This window comes from Leucoraja erinacea, chromosome 31 (assembly GCF_028641065.1).
Source record: "Leucoraja erinacea ecotype New England chromosome 31, Leri_hhj_1, whole genome shotgun sequence".
Taxonomy (NCBI): domain Eukaryota; kingdom Metazoa; phylum Chordata; class Chondrichthyes; order Rajiformes; family Rajidae; genus Leucoraja; species Leucoraja erinaceus.
In genome coordinates this window covers 26,099,318-26,112,456 of record NC_073407.1, presented here as the reverse complement: position 1 = coordinate 26,112,456, position 13,139 = coordinate 26,099,318, and the positions used below count along the sequence as shown (strand labels likewise).

Below are 13,139 nucleotides of genomic sequence, written 5' to 3'. Positions count from 1 at the left end.
TACACGCTAGGGACAATTTACAATTTCACCGAAGCCAATTAGCCCACAAACCTGTCTGTCTTTGGAGAGGCAGTGACATTACAGCTGCTGAACAGATGTGGAGGCAACATCCAATCCAGCTGTTCAGCATCGCCCTCTCCAGGACACAAGGTGCAATTTCATTCATGGCTAACACGTTTGAGCAACTTACAACCTGCCGTTATAACCTGGTGTAACCGACCCCTCTGTCCACCTAGATCTATCTGATCTCCCGGTTGCCAAACACTTTAACTCCCCCTCCCATTCCCACACTGACCTTTCTGTCCCGGGCCTCCTCCACTGTCAGAGTGAGGCCCAGCGCAAATTGGAGGTACAGCACCTCATATTTCGCTTGGGCAGCTTACACCCCAGCGGTATGAACATTGACTTCTCTACCTTCAAGTAACCCCTGCTTTCCCCCCTCTCAACATCCCTCTCCCTTCCCAGTTCACCCACCAGTCTGACTGTCCTCCTGATTACATTTTATTTCCATGTGCCTCGTTGTCACCTTCTCCGAGCTGACAATGAACTATTCTGCTTTTTCCTTGAGCCCCATCTCCTTTGATGTCTCGCTCTCACACCTTATCCTACCTTATCTCTCTGTCTCGACCAGAAACATCACCCATCCCTTCTCTCCAGAGATGCTGCCTGTCCAGCAGTTACTCCAGCATTTCATGTCTTGCGTATGAATATTGATTTCTCTAGCTTCAAGTAACCCTTGCATGCCCTCTCTCTCCCGCCCTCCCCCACCCAAGTCGTTCCAGCTTCAAAGTCGTCTTGCTGAGTCTCATTGTCTGTACTAATTCTCACTTAACACACAGCTAACATTGGCCAGTTTCCTTTATCAGCGTTTGCATATCTTTCATTCATTTGTTCTTTATCTCTCTAAATCACTATCTAGATCTCTCGTTTCCCTTTCCCCCGACTCTCAGATGAAGAAGGGTCTCGACTTTAAACGTCACCCGTTCCTTCTCTCCAGGGATGCTGCCTGACCCGCTGAGTTACATCCAGCTTTTTGTGTCTATCTTTGCTTGTAAGAAGATTCAGGCAAAAGCAAAGATCCTATAGCAGAGCTAGGATCTTTGGGCAAGAGGTACAGAAGTGTGAAAACGCACACCTCCAGATTCAGGGGCAGTTTCTTCCCAGCCGTTATCAGGCAACCACCATCTGCAGTTCCTTCCTACAAAACAAACATATTGCTTCCTGTCTGAAAACCTTGAGTGACTACAGATGAAGAAGGTGGTGTTTTCTGCAGGTGTGTGACGTTGCTCGTTATTTTATAACCACTTGCTTGTGGCAACAACACAGAAATATTGATGTCCGCAATTTCTCTTGAACTGTAGCAAACTGTCATTTTAGGTAATTTTAAGTATTTTCATGTCGTGAGCTAACAGCTGAATTAACCGAAATGCATTTGCCCATCAAGTCTACTCCGCCATTCAATCATGGCTGATCTATCTCTCCCTCTCAACCCCATTCTCCTGCCTTCTCCCCGTAGCCCCTGACACTCACACTAATCAAGAATATATCTATCTCTGCCTTAAAAATATCCACTGACTTGGCCTCCATCACCTTCTGTGGCAATGAGTTCCTCATATTCACCACCCTCTGACTAAAGAAATTCCTCCTCGTCTACTTCCTAAAGGAACGTCCTTTAATTCTGAGGCTGTGGCCTCTGGTCCTAGACTCTCCCATTAGTAATTTGCAAGTATTGTGAGCCAATTCATAACATTAAATGTTTTAAACTACAGAGTTCAAGGGAGATGTGTGGGGTTAGATGTGTACATCAAGGGCCTGTCCCACATGCGATTTTTTTCGACCACGACCATGCAGCTGACATGTCGCGAGGTGACACCTGTCCGATCGTGAGTGGTCGCCCAAATAGTCGTGCCTTTTTCTGGTCGCTGCTGGGTTTTCAACATGTTGAATATTTTCATCAACCTGCTGCGTCTATTGCGGGAGCTGGCAGTCGCCGAAAATATCACGCAAGTGGGACAGACCCCTCATCCCATTCCCTGGTCTCCTCCATTTATCATTCCATAAGTTGTTCCCCTACTACTCTTTCTCACCCCCCACCCACTCCTGTCCCCCCCCCCCCCAAACTTCTCGACCACCCCTTCACCTGATACCAGCCATCTTATACTCTTCCTGAAACATAGCTCAAACTCTTGTGCGAATCTTTCTCGACATTTACCCAATGCATCGTGTAAAAACAATTGTTTTAAGTTTAAATTTAATGAAAAAATCCTTATAAAATCCTTACATTTGTTAAAACAATAATTTTAGTTTTAAATTAATTTAAAAATTCCGTATAAAATAATATTGTTAAAAGATGCAAAATCATGATCAATGTTCGGGATTAAAAAAATAAGTTACGATATAGCACATTTCATCATGAAAGATGGACACAAAGTGCTGGAGTAACTCAGCGGGTCAGGCAGCATCTCTGGAGAAAAGGAATAGGTGAAGACCTATTTTTGGTCAAGACCTTTCTTCAATCTCATATAGAGGTGATCTCTATCAGGTGATCTTATAGAGGTATATAAATTCATGAGAGGAATAGATCGGGGAGACGCACAGAGTCTCTTGCCCAGAGTAGGGGAATCGAGGACCAGAGGATATTGGTTTAAGGTGAAGGGGAAAAGATTTAATAGGAACCTGAAGGGTAACTTTTTCACACAGAGGGTGGTGGGTGTATGGAACGAGCTGCCAGAGGAGGTAGTTGAGGCTGGGACTATCACAATGTTTAAGAAATATTTAGACAGGTACATGGATAGGGCAGCTTTAGAGGGATATGGGCCAAATGCAGGCGGTGGGACTACTGTAGATGGGACATGTTGGCCGGTGTGGGCAAGTTGGGCCGAAGGGCCTGTTTTTCACTCTGCATCACTCTATGACCCGTTGAATTACTCAAGCATTTTGTGTCTATCTTTGGTGTAAACCAGTATCTTCCATTCCTTCCATCATACTTCATCCAATTCATTTTGCTGGCTGTTGTTATCAAGGTTGTTGTCTTCGAAGCTCACTCCAGTGGGAGCCTTGGTTCTGAAGAGAAGAGAAGTGATGGTTTGTATCCATTACACCGAGGGTTCAACACTGTATCAGCCCAGGGCAGCAATGGTCTCGCCCACTTGATCCCGCATCAAATTCCACACATTAACTCCCCCTCCCCTGGCTCTCTGCCCTATATCTCACAGACACAGATGCAGTTCTGGCCTTAACTACTTTCTTTAGTTTTGTTTTAGTTTTAGTTTAGAGATACAGCGTGGAAACAGGCCCTTCGGCCCACCGAGTCCGCGCCGACCAGCGATCCCCGCACACTAACACTACCCTACACAACTTGCATTTACACCAGGCCAATTAACCTACAAACCTGCACGTCTTTGGAGCGTGGGAGGAAACTGGAGATCGTAGAGAAAACCCACGGGGAGAACGTACAAACTCCGTACAGACAGCGCCCGTAGTTAGGATCGAACCCGGGTCTCTGGCGCTGTGAGGCAGCAACTCTACCGCTGCGCCACCATGCCACGCTGGAACTACCAGGATAATTGGAATAGTTGCTTTCCGAGAATTAAAACTACTATAAATTCAAATTCACACATGCACTGACTACACCGCCCAACTCGGACTTCCATCTGTATATATGTATATATGTATGTAGCGCCGCAGAATTTGTGCACCTATTCCCCCCCCCCATCTCCCTTCTGTTTTTTGTTTTTTCTGTTTCTTGTTTTTTGTGCTAAATTGTATGTATGCACTGAGTACGAGCAGCTTTCAGTTTCACTGTACATGTATAGTGACAATAAATGGCATATCTATCTATAACTACCTCGCTCGAAGACAACGTGATCTATTTACCTCTTCCTGCCTGGGTTTATCAGGGACTCTCCTGCAAGCCTCTTCCTGGCCACTGGAGAAGATCCAGGATCATTACTCTTCATCTTGGAATCAAAGTCCACTAAGGAGCAGAGAAGGGGACAATAAGCGCAGGAAACATGAGGCGTGTGATGTGTGTGCAGATCGCTCGTGAGGTCGTAAGTGATAGGAGCAGAATTAGGCCATTCGGCCCATCAAGTCTCTTCCGCTGTGGCTGATCTATCTCTCCCTCCTAACCCCATTCTCCTGCCTTCCCCCCATAACTCCTGATACCCGTACTAATCAAGAATCTCTGCCTTAAAAATATCCACTGACATGGCCTCCACAGCCTTCTGTGCCAAATAATTCCACACATTCACCACCCTCTGACTAAACTCCGATTAAAGACAGTCCCAATGTGGGTCTCCAATGAGGTAGATAGTAGTTCAGGACTGCTTAGAATAAAGGGGAGGCCATTTAAGACCGAGGTGAGAAAAACCTTTTTCACCCAGAGAGTTGTGAATTTGTGGAATTCCCTGCCACAGAGGGCAGGGGAGGCCAAATCACTGGATGGATTTAAGATAGAGTTAGATAGAGCTCTAGGGGCTAGTGGAGTCAAGGGATATGGGGAGAAGGCAGGCACGGGTTATTGATTGGGGACGATCAACCATGATCACAATGGATGGCGGTGCTGGCTCGAAGGGCCGAATGGCCTCCTCCTGCACCTATTTTCTATGTTTCTATGCTCTCTGGTTGTCGGTAGGATGGTTCAGTTGCCCGATAACAGCTGGGAAGAATCTGTCCCTGAATCTGGAGGTGTGCGTTTTCGCACTTCTGTACCTTGTTGCCCGATGGGAGAGGGGAGAAGAGGGAGTGGCCACCATGATGGTAGAGGGGCTCCAACCGTGACGTATCTGACCTGTTTGGAACAGTCTGTGTGCGAAGGGCATCCTCTTCCCCGGGCTAGAGGCGTCGGCTTCTTCCATCGCTGGGGAGATGAAAGCAGAGATTTGTAAATTCCAACCCCATCCCCTCTCTCATCTCATCTCCACCCTGTATCTCTCCACTCAACTCAACCAAAGACTCTAAACCAAGGGTAGGTACAACTTTATCCTCATCAATCGAGCTGCATAACAACGCATGCAAACCAATCCCTTCTAATGACTTCACAATTGATTTACAGTCACTGGCTGAAATCAATCACTGTTAATGCCTTTCCCGCTGAGTTACTCCAGCGTTTTGTGTCTATCTTCACCCTCGAGGGCCAGAGTACATAGGTCTAAGGTGGGGGGGGAAGATTTAATAGGAACCCGAGGGGTATTTTTTTCATCCAAAGAATGGTGGGTGTACGGAACGAGCTGCTGGAGCAGAGAGTTGAGTTTAGTTCAGCTCAGAGATACAGTGTGGAAACAGGCCCTTTGGCCCACCGAGTCCATGCTGACCAGCGATCCCCGCACACTAACACTACCCCACACACACTAGGGTCAAGTTACATTTACACCAAAGCCAATTAACCTACAAACCTGCACGTCCTTGGAGTGTGGGAGGCAACCGAAGATTTCTGAGAAAAACCCACGAGGTCACGTGGAGAACGTGCAAACTCCGTACAGACAGCACCCGTAGTCGGGATCTCTCTGGCGATGTGAGGCAGCAACTCTACCGCTGCGCCTCCAGTTGAGGCAGGGGGTTACCCCAACGTTTATAAAACAGTTAGACGGGTACATGGATAGGACAGGTTTGGGGGGATATGGGGCAGGTTGGACTAGTGTAGCTGGGACATGTTGGTCGGTGTGGGCAAGTTGGGCCGAAGGGCCTGTTTCAACGCTGTATAAACTCACTTAAACTAAAACTCAAGGTATACTTAGCTTAAACTCACCTCAAACTAACCTGCTGCCCACACCTCCTCCCTGGGACACCCCCCCCTCCCCCCCATGCTTTGAGAGGTGGGGGCCTATCCTCCGACATGTTTTGTAACCCGGACCTTATCAGACGCTTTCTAAGGGCTGAATCGGCGCGGGGCGGCTTAAAATCAAACTGCTGCATCGAGGCTCCCGATGTTGGGCTGATTCAAGCTCCATGATTCGGGGCGGACGACGTTACTGTTGCTGGAGTTCGGAGTTGGTCACCAACCAGGTCACCCCCCCGATGTTACCGTCCACAGGGCCCACGGCCGCAGCCTCACGTGTGTGTGCGCATGCGTGCGCGCAGCCGACAAGAAGTTGTGTCCCCCCCATGTTTTGATAGCGATTTCCGTGCCTGAACTGCCCGCCATGCCGTCCTACCTGTCACCTGCTTCTCCAGTTGGTGGACATGATCCACCAGGTGAAACACCACGGACCGTAGCTCCACCTTGGCCTCTGCCACGGGCAGCTTGTAGAGGTCAAAGGCCAGGCCCAGCGCGTCCTGGCTCAGTTTGAGAATCATTGTGTTGTCCAGAACCGTGAGGCTGACCGCATCCTTGTGGAAAGCCTCCCTGTGGCGAAGGAAGGAAGGTAGGGAAAGTTTAGTGCAATGGGATTTGCAACATCAAACTCGCATCTGCCCAGGACAGAGGGGCTCGAACAGGAACCCGCCCGAATCTCCGCAGCAGGTACCCCCTTTTTTAAATTTAATTTTTTATTTTTTTTTATTTTTTTTAAATTTTATTATGAAACTACTTTTATTCAAAAAAATAAAATATACAGAGAGTATTAACACAATCAAAGACTGCCTATGTTGACAGTTTACAAACAAACGATCATCAAATTAATATAACGTCAACGTTATCAACAAAACACTCGACCTCCAACGGCGACTAGCATTCACGGAAGGCATCCAAAGTCCCCATGGACACCGCGAGTTCCCTCTCCAGGGACAGGCGGGCACGGACGTAGACCCGGAGAAAGCTCAAGCAATTTAAAAAACACTTAAACAAAATTATCAAATTGGGATGTAATGTTAAAATTGTACAAGGCATTGGTGAGGCCAAATCTGGAGTATGGTGTACAATTTTGGTCGCCCAATTATAGGAAGGATGTCAACAAAATAGAGAGAGTACAGAGGAGATTTACTAGAATGTTGCCTGGGTTTCAACAACTAAGTTACAGAGAAAGGTTGAATAAGTTAGGTCTTTATTCTCTGGAGCGCAGAAGGTTAAGGGGGGACTTGATAGAGGTCTTTAAAATGATGAGAGGGATAGACAGAGTTGATGTGGACAAGCTTTTCCCTTTGAGAGTAGGGAAGATTCAAACAAGAGGACATGACTTCAGAATTAAGGGACAGAAGTTTAGGGGTAATATGAGGGGGAACTTCTTTACTCAGAGAGTGGTAGCGGTGTGGAATGAGCTTCCAGTGGAAGTGGTGGAGGCAGGTTCATTGGTATCATTTAAAAATAAATTGGATAGGCATATGGATGAGAAGGGAATGGAGGGTTATGGTATGAGTGCAGGCAGGGTGGGACTAAGGGGAAAAAAAGTTGTTCGGCACGGACTTGTAGGGCCGAGATGGCCTGTTTCCGTGCTGTAATTGTTATATGGTGATATGGTTAAATTAAAATATTAACATTTTTATCTATAATATATACAACCTCCTGTGGTGACCAGCGTTCACAGAATGCCTCCACAGTCCCCATGGACACCGCGGGTTCCCTCTCTAGGGACACGCGAGCTCGGACGTAACCCCGGAAAAGGGGCAGGCAGCCCGCTGTTGGGGCCTGGACCCGCGAATGGCCATCGGCAGGAGGTGCCCCTGGGACACAGAGATGGCCGGGAGAGGAGAGGGGAGGAGAGGAAAGTCGACGTGGGTTGGCAGGAACTGCTCCAGTACATCGAGCATGCGGTTGCCTGCATGTGTGATATACGCAGAAATAACTTCACTATGAGGTGGCATGTGTGACAACTTCACACGGAGACTATACGAGTCCCAAGCCACGGGTTTTTTGTGATTTAGCATAAGGGATAAGGTGGAATTATAGAGTCTTCCAGTGTGGAAACAGGCCCTTCGGCCCAACTTGCCCACTCCTGTGCCCAATTCTTTGTTAGGTATGCTGGACTTGGTTACTGAAGAAAATACCTGGCAGAGTAATTTGGGAACTAACATCATGTCAAGAGATGTGTTTAAGAAGGAATTGCAGATGCTGGAAGATCGAAGGTAGACACAAAAAAGCTGGAGGAACTCAACGGGTGCAGCAGCACCTATGGAGCGAAGGAAATAGGCAACGTTTCGGGCCGAAACCCTTTGGGTTTCGGCCCAAAACGTTACCTATTTCCTTTGGGTTTCGGCCCGAAACGTTACCTATTTCCTTTGGGTTTCGGCCCGAAACGTTGCCTATTTCCTTCGCTCCATAGATGCTGCTGCACCCGCTGAGTTTCTCCAGCTTTTTAGTCTACCGTCATGTGAAGAGAAGCAGAATTAGTTCTGGGATCTTCCACTCCCCGACTTGCTTAAGGGTTACGTTCTGTAAACCTTTGCGTCAGTCCGATATCACGTGAATCGATATCACACTGCCCCCAAAATTGTTTACGAGAGTGATCCCCCAGGAATGAGTGGGTTAACATATGATCAGCGTTTGACGGCACTGGGCCTGTACTCGCTGGAGTTTAGAAGGATAAAGGGACACCTCATTTAAATTTGCCTAATAGTGAAAGGCCTGGATAGTGTGGATGTGGAGAGGATGTTTCCACTAGTGGGAGAGTCTAGGACCAGAGGTCACAGCCTCAGAATTAAAAGACATTCCTTTGGAAAGGAGATGTGGAGGAATTTTAGTCAGAGGGTGGTAAATCTGTGGAATTCATTGCCACCTGTGGAGGCGAAATGATATTTTTAAGGCTGAGATGACAGATGCTGATAAACGGGTGTGGGGTTACAGCAAAAAATGGACAGTTGGACAGGCTAGATGCAGAAGATTTCCCGATACTAAGCCAGGACAAGGGGTCAGAAGGATAAGACAATCCTTTGGAAAGAGATGTGGAGAACATTTTAGTCAGAGAGTGGTGAATCTCTGGAACTCTCTGCCACAGAGGGTAGTCGAGGCCAGTTCATTGGCTATATTTAAGGGGAGGCCCTTGTCCAAGGGATCAGATATTTTTAAGAAGGCAGAAATTGGATACAGTTGGATGATCTTGATTATAATGGGGTGCAGGCTCGAGGGCCGAATTACAGTTTCTATTCTATGTTTCTATGTTACAGAGTCATAGATAAGAGTCATAGAGTGATACAATGTGGAAACAGGCCCTGTGGCCCAACCTGCCCACACCGGCCAACATGTCCCAGCTATACTAGTCCCACCTGACTTTGGCCCATATCCCTCCAAACATCTCCCATTCATGTAAATGATATGGGGAGAAGGCAGGAGAATGGGGGTGAGAGGGAGAGATAGATCAGCCATGATTGAATGGTGTCGTAGACTTGATGGGCCGAATTCTGGTCATGAACTTATGAACTTTCCGAGAATGTCTTCATTTCTATTTTTCCTATTGGAGGTATGGGTACGCACTTGGTTCTGGTATGGTATTCTTCAGCATTTTTCATCCCATGCATAGACTTCTGTTGAACAAAAAGAAGATTGATAATGTTTCTGAACCTTTGGAAAAGTACAACACATGGCTCAATAGTCATAGACCACGGTGAAGATGAATTACACTAGAGTTGGACAACAGGACACATTTATGTGTAGGAAGGAACTGCAGATGCTGGTTTACACCAAAGATAAGACACAAAGCGCTGGAGTAACTCAGCGGGTCAGGCAGCATCTCGGGAGAAAAAGGAATGGGTGACGTTTCATATCTGATCCCTTTTGTTTAGTTTAGGTTAGAGAAACAGCGCGGAAACAGGCCATTCGGCCCATCGAGTCCGCGCTGACGTGTGATCACCCCCGTACATTAATACTATCCCACGCAGGCTAGGTACAAGTTACAATTTTTACCAAAGACAATTAACCTGCAAACCTGTACGTCTTTGGGATATTGGAGGAAACCAGAGCACCCGGAGAAAACCCACGCAGGTCATGGGGAGAACGTACAAACTCCGTAGAGACAGCACCCATAGACAGTATCGAACCCGGGTCTCTGGCGCTGTGAGGCAGCAACTCTACCAGAGGAGTAATTCTCAGTCAACATACAGTACCTCTCCGACTCTTCAAATTCTGTAGTTTTGAGACTGTCCCAATCGATGATGTCTTTAGTTTAACCAACTTGTCGAAACAACGTAAAAGTCTGAAGAAGTCTGAAAATCTGAGGGTGGCACAGATGCGCAGCGGTAGAGTTGCTGCCTCACAGCGCCAGAGATCCGGGTTCGATCCCGACTACGGGCGCTGCCTGTACGGAGTTTGCACGTTCTCCCCGTGACCTGCGTGAGTTTTCTCTGAGATCTTGATGTTGGGGAAGTCCAGAACAAGGGGTCACAGTTTAAGGATAAGGGGGAAATCTTTTAGGACCGAGATGAGAAAAACATTTTTCACACAGAGAGTGGTGAATCTGTGGAATTCTCTGCCACACAAGGTAGTTGAGGCCAGTTCATTGGCTATATTTATAGGGAGTTAGATGTGGCCCTTGTGGCTAAAGGGATCAAGGGGGTATGGAGAGAAGGCAGGTACGGGATACTGAGTTGGATGATCAGCCATGATCATATCGAATGGCGGTGCAGGCTCGAAGGGCCGAATGGCCTACTCCTGCACCTATTTTCCATGTTTCTATGTTTCTATCTTCGGTTTCATCCCACACTCCAAAGACATACAGGTTTGTAGATTAATTTGCTTGGTATAATTGTAAATTGTCCCTAGTGTATGTAGGATAGTGTTGGTGTGTGGGGATCGCTGGACGGCACGTACTCGGTGGGCCGAAGGGCCTGTTTCTGAATTGTATCTCTAAACTAAACTAAACTAAAGATGCTGTTTGTCCCACCGATTTACTCCACCATTTTGTCAAAAAGGGATAGGATAAGAATTAGGCCATTCGGCCCATCACGTCTACTCCGCCATTCATTCATGGCAGATCTATCTGTCCCTCCTAACCCTATTCTCCTGCCTTCTCCCCAGAATCTCTGACCCATACTAATCAAGAATCTATCTATCTCTGCCTTCAAAATATCCACTGACTTGGCCTCCACAGCCTTCTGTGGCAAAGAATTCCACAGATTCACCCCCCCTGGCAAAATAAACTTCTCTTCATCTCCTTCCTAAAAGAACATCCTTTAATTCTGAGGGTATGACCTCTAGTCCTAGACTCTCCCACTAGTGGAAACCTCCTCTCCACATCCACTCTATCCAAACCCTTTCACTATTCTGTATGTTTCAATGAGGTCCCCCCTCATTCTTCTAAACTCCAGCGAGTACAGGCCCAGTGCCGACAAACGCTCATCATAGGTTAACGGAACCTACTCATTCCTGGGATTATTTATGTAAATCTCCTCTGGACCCTCTCCAGAGCCAGCACATCCTTCCTCAGATATGGTGCTGAAAATTGCCTGCAATTGTTTTTATCTATTTTCGGTGTAAACCAGTCTCTGCTGTTCTTTCTAGCACATTTCCTAAGCATTAATAGATGACCTGTTGCTGGGCTTGATACATACGTGTTCCTCCAGCTTTTGTTGACTGAACGCTGTGCTCCAGACATCCACAATATTGGTAACACTGAGAAGGAAAGATGCATTTGCGGTCAATACTTCATCTTACAGAGTTACTCAGGAAACTCCTGATCACTGGTCGGTGCGGACTCGGTGGGCCGAAGGGCCTGTTTCTGCTCTCTATCTCTATAGTCTAAACTCTAAAGACTTCCGTGGTTGGCATGAGTTCTAGGAGCAGAATTAGGACATCGCTGCATAACACAGTTAGAAAGAAACAGGACCATGGTAGGACAGATGGTGCAGAAATTCCTACACAATAAATCTACAGTAATGGCCACAAATACTTTGTTGGTTCACATGCTTGATCCATGGTGTTTTATCATTAATGTTTTATTATTATTAATGTTTAGTGTGTTCTGAGTTATTCGTAACTGTCACTGGATGTCATGTTGTTACTTGTGGGCGGAGCACCAAGGCAAATTCCTTGTATGTGAATATTTCGCCAATAAACTTATTTACTTACTTAATAGGGTTGTAGGATCAGAATGAATGGCTCGAAGGGCCGAATGGCCTACTCTTGCACCTATTGTCTATTGTCTAGAATCCGGAATAACGCCAACTTTTGCTAGTGGATATACTTTGTAAATTACTAACAGAAAAGTTCATGTGCATTAGTGGTGGGAGCAGAATTAGGCCATTCGGCCCATCGAGTCTACTCCGCCATTCAGTCAAGGCTGATGTATAGTTCCCTCTCAACCCCCTTCTCCTGCCTCCCCCCCCCCCCCCCCCCCCCCCCCCCCCCCCACCCTCTTACCAAAGATCAAAGGCACCTGGACTAACGCGGGTATAACAGAAGTATCTCTGGTTGTTCTGAGGGTGTCTGTGGATGTGAAGAGATCGGATGGAGGCAGGGACCTCCTGATTATCCATCTCCCAGCTGCTGGACCTGCAGACATGCCAAAGGACAGGACCGTCAAACTGAAGCATTTACACAACCGCGAATGGATGGGAGATACCGTATTGTCAAGTGTCAACCGAGGCTTGGCGTTGCGTGCTATCCAGTCAGCAGGAAGACAATACACTATATATCATGTTTAAGAAGGAACTGCAGATGCTGGAAAATCGAAGGTAGACAAAAATGCTGGAGAAACTCAGCGGGTGCAGCTGCATCTATGGAGCGAAGGAAATAGGCAACGTTTCGGGCCGAAACCCTTCTACAGACTACACTATATAATATGGATAGGTGACATTTCAGGTCGGGATCCCGGGGAAGGGAAGGGAGAAATATACATTCAGTCGTTGCCGTAAACACTGTATAAGTGAATTCTGCAGCAACTATTGATAAGATACAGACAGACACACAATGCTGGAGTAACTCGGTGGGGCAGGCAGCATCTCTGGAGAGAAGGGATGGGTGACGTTTCGGGTCGAGACCCTTCTTCAGACTGGGGTGGAGAATGTGGAGGGGTGGAGACTGCAGGGCAAACGCTGCACAGGGACATTCTACAGCAAAGTGTTTCTAAAAGGTGGCTGGTCTCACTTGTTCTGTCAGTTTTCCAGTGTAGAAGCGCCGCTCCCACTACCCGACCAGCGAGCTGTCAAAACCAAAACCGCTCCTCGCAGGTCACAAGGAGGAAGCAAAAAAAGCATAAGGGAGGAAATAATGGAAAAGGCAGTAAGTGGTTTGCTGCGTAGCTCCATCTGCTGCATTGGGAGTACTGCAGACA

General features: G+C 47.1%; 2 protein-coding genes across 4 annotated transcripts in view; one reads left to right on the top strand and one right to left on the bottom strand.

The window, feature by feature from the left end:
* The window catches only part of abca2 (ATP-binding cassette, sub-family A (ABC1), member 2), a 327,339-nt gene that overhangs the window by 234,429 nt on the left and 79,771 nt on the right, over positions 1 to 13,139 (top strand). The window lies entirely within an intron of this gene.
* On the bottom strand, positions 2,235 to 13,098 carry paxx (PAXX non-homologous end joining factor). 3 transcript variants are annotated; one of them, XM_055660342.1, is made up of 8 exons: positions 12,953 to 13,098; positions 12,227 to 12,358; positions 11,419 to 11,479; positions 9,347 to 9,396; positions 6,156 to 6,346; positions 4,793 to 4,861; positions 3,877 to 3,976; positions 2,235 to 3,063 (listed from the first exon to the last, which is right to left on the bottom strand). In XM_055660342.1, exons 2-8 carry the CDS (start codon positions 12,340 to 12,342, stop codon positions 2,982 to 2,984), a joined length of 669 nt encoding a protein of 222 aa, XP_055516317.1. In that variant the 5' UTR covers positions 12,343 to 12,358; positions 12,953 to 13,098; the 3' UTR covers positions 2,235 to 2,981. The 3 variants fall into 3 exon arrangements, with proteins under 3 accessions (XP_055516317.1, XP_055516316.1, XP_055516318.1); XM_055660341.1 differs by lacking the exon at positions 12,953 to 13,098 and having other exon boundaries at positions 12,227 to 12,698; XM_055660343.1 differs by lacking the exons at positions 3,877 to 3,976; positions 12,953 to 13,098 and having other exon boundaries at positions 12,227 to 12,910.